At 65.1% G+C, this 3,043-nt stretch overlaps 1 protein-coding gene across 1 annotated transcript in view; it reads right to left on the bottom strand.

Moving 5' to 3' along the window:
- Positions 1-908: 908 nt before the first annotated feature.
- The window catches only part of LOC102373644, a 15,346-nt gene continuing 13,211 nt past the window's right edge, over positions 909-3,043 (bottom strand). The window contains exons 6-8 of the mRNA XM_006026410.3: positions 2,369-2,476; positions 1,364-1,447; positions 909-1,062 (exon numbers count right to left, since the gene is read on the bottom strand). Coding sequence (XP_006026472.2) covers positions 976-1,062; positions 1,364-1,447; positions 2,369-2,476 — 279 coding nt within the window. The 3' untranslated portion in view covers positions 909-975. The remainder of the gene's footprint in view (positions 1,063-1,363; positions 1,448-2,368; positions 2,477-3,043) is intronic.

Below are 3,043 nucleotides of genomic sequence, written 5' to 3'. Positions count from 1 at the left end.
CCGCCTGCACCGCATGGGATCTCTGAGGGATGCCCACGTCCAGGCTCCCAACCCCAGGAGCTGTGGGTGCAGACAGCCCTTGCCAGGAGCCAGGATTGCTCAGGGCTGAGCACAGCCCTGGTGTCTGCGATTCCCCCGTGCCCAGGCAGAGAGGGAGCCCAGTGCCGCTGTGTCCCAGGGGCTCCCGGGAGGAGGGAATTGGGGTCTCGGAGGGCCTTGCATGGAGGGGAGCTGTGTGTGACTCCAGGGGGGCCACGGCCACTCGCCCATGGAAGTGCCTCGGCCTCCTCGACAGCCGGGCACACCGGGGACACTCGTCCCTTCAGGACAGCTTTGGGAACCTGCCTCCACCGGTATACGAGGGCAATTCTCCCCTCCCTCCCCGCGGAGAAGAGTCCTGCACCCCAGGGCAGGTGTTGTTTCCAAGGACGAGGGATTTGGATGCCGCAGGGTGGATTCAGGGCTCCCAAGAGTGTCGCAGAGTCCAGCAAAGTGGGGCTGGACGGGACGTGCGGAGGTCACATCTAGTCCAACCCATGCCCGAGGCAGCGTCACCGCTGTCCAGACCCTCCCAGACACATCCAGCATCCAGCCTCTGAGTCAAACGCCCCTCAGCCCAACAGGACGTCGCACCCACACCTGCCGCAGGGAATGCAGGGGGACCGCGGCCGCCCAGCCCTGCTAGGGGGGTCTCACGAGCTGGAGCTCAGAGCCTGACTCCCAGGCAGGGTCTTTCGCCAGCAGACAGCCAAGCCGAGCTGTCTGTGCCCCTAACGTGCCCCCGTCCCACGGAAGAAGAGAACGGCACTCGTGGGTTTGCAGAGCCACCATTTATTGCGAGGAGGACCCTGCGTGGGCCCAGGGAGCAGCAGTGAAGGCGCGAGGAGAGGCAGGAGCTCAGCAGCTCCAAGCGCGGGACAGCGGGCGGCGAGGCTGGGTCTCGCGGGGCAGCCGCTTGCCACCTGCTGTTCCTGCCTAGCCCAGAAAGCTCAAGACGTAGGAGGCCCCCAGAGCTGTATTTCGTCCTACTTTCCTCCAGTTCACCCTTTTGACGAGCTGAGGCTGGAGACGGGGAGAAGCCAAAGGGTAAGCAAGCCCGTGCAGCCCCTCACTGCAGGATGTCCCACCCAGGGAAGTGCCTTCTCCCTCCCTGCCCTGTCCTTGTTCCCCTGGATGCCCGTGCAAGGGGCTTGCTGGAGGCGGTCCTGCCCCGCGCACCTGCAGGCTCAGCAGACAGGCGGGCAGAGGGGGAGCATTGCACGGGGTTTGCACCCTAGTCCTGGGGTCCATCCAGCACCGTGAACGGCAGGCCAGGATCTCCCCGGGGGAACCGCACAACCCTGCCCAGCCGAGCCCTACTCACCCCCTGACCCGCGTCCTCGCAGTTGGCCGTGACGATGGGGGGCTTCTTCTCCGCAGAGTAGATCCCGGCGCAGTCTTTGACCAGCTGCAGAGGGGAGATGAAACACCTCCGCTGTCAGCGTCCGGGACCCCTGCACCTGGCGTCTCCCCCACACACCTGCCTCCCACCGGGCGCACGTCACAGCCCCAGCGGGACACGGGCCCTGCCTCCCGAGCGGGCTCCCACACCTCAGGGCCAGCGTGTGCCACCTGTACCGGGCGCTGGCACCCAATGGGCACGTCGCTGCCGCCCCGTCGGTGGGTACCGCAGGGCACGGCGCGCTCCATGCGCACAGCACAGGCAGGGCTGGTGTGCGGAGAGGGCTGCGTGTGCAAGTCTCGACATAGGGACGGAGTGGGGCAAGGTCCAGGCTGCGTTGAAAGCAGGAGGCTCGCGGTGTCGATCGTACCCAGAGAGCCGCCATCGTGGCGTGTTATGTCCAGGACTGGTCGGGTACAGGAGCTCTGGGGCCCGACATCTGCCCTGACCTGCTGTTGTGTCCCGTGGTGCTGCAGTCTCCCCGCACTGTGTAATGGGGTGGGGAGAGCCCCCGCTGTCTCTCTCCCCCAGCCGGCGTCCCTAAGCCCCCCGGGGACGGCCCCGCACCCTTCCTGCCTGGCTGCACCCCTGGTGCCCTGATCTGTGGGGCCTCAGCCACGGACAGCAAGGCGCCACGTCCCCCTGCCCCTGGTGCCACGTATACTCTGTGCCCGCGGGCAGGGCTCTGGCTGGAGCAATGCACCCGGTTGCACTGGGACCGGAGACACTGAGCGTGCATATTCCCTCTTGCTCGCACACACACACGTCTCCTACCGGGTCTGCTCCTCAGTGCGGGGCCCTTCTCTCCATAGTCCTTGGTACAAAGCCTAGACCCGTAGACCCTCCCGGTCACCTCCCTGCGTGGCCGTGTGCTGTACGGGATGCACGAGCCAGTGCCGACGTCCCCGTGCAGCCGCAGACTCTTACCCCCTTGTCCTTGAACGGACACTGGCTGATGTCGCGTTTCTCCGACACCAGGCACTCCGTCTCCTTGATGGAAAACTTCAGCGGCTGCACAGGCTGGGAGGCCAGGTCCTGGGGGGGATTCAAGGAAAACACCATTTAAATGGTCCCAGCTGGAAGGAGAGCAGCAGACGGTCAACCGGGAGGTATTCCTGACTGTCTCACAAGACAAGGATGAGGGGTCACAGCATGGAAGTAGCACAGAGCCAGCTTAAGACTAAGAAAAGGATTTTTTCTTCACATCGAGCATCATTAAAAGTGTGGGGCTCGCTGCCACCAGATGTGGGGGGAGCCGAGAGGTTAGCCAGCTTCGCAAAGGGCCTGGACACGTGCCTGGAGGAAAGGGGCATCAGGAGCTGTTGGGCAGGGAGCGAGGGGCACGGCCTCCAAATCAGGACTTCCTAGACCTTAAACGCTGGAGGCTGCAAGGGAGAGAGGAACAGGGGAAAACCCTGCTCAGCCCCGGGTCGCTCTCCCTGGCAGCGTCCGCACGCGGGTGCTGTAAGAGGCTCCTCAGGCAGGACCCCGGGATGTGCGCCGCCCCTGGAAGAAGGGGGTGCCGAGGTCTCCCCCTTCCCACCCCGGGTCCTGGGACTGGGAGCGTCTCTGAGCAGGACGCAGCCTCCCGTTGGGGAAAGA

Source organism: Alligator sinensis, unplaced genomic scaffold (assembly GCF_000455745.1).
Source record: "Alligator sinensis unplaced genomic scaffold, ASM45574v1 scaffold1298_1, whole genome shotgun sequence".
In the NCBI taxonomy this organism is placed as follows: domain Eukaryota; kingdom Metazoa; phylum Chordata; order Crocodylia; family Alligatoridae; genus Alligator; species Alligator sinensis.
The sequence above is the reverse complement of the archived record's forward strand: the minus strand, read 5'-3'. Positions and strand labels throughout refer to the sequence as shown.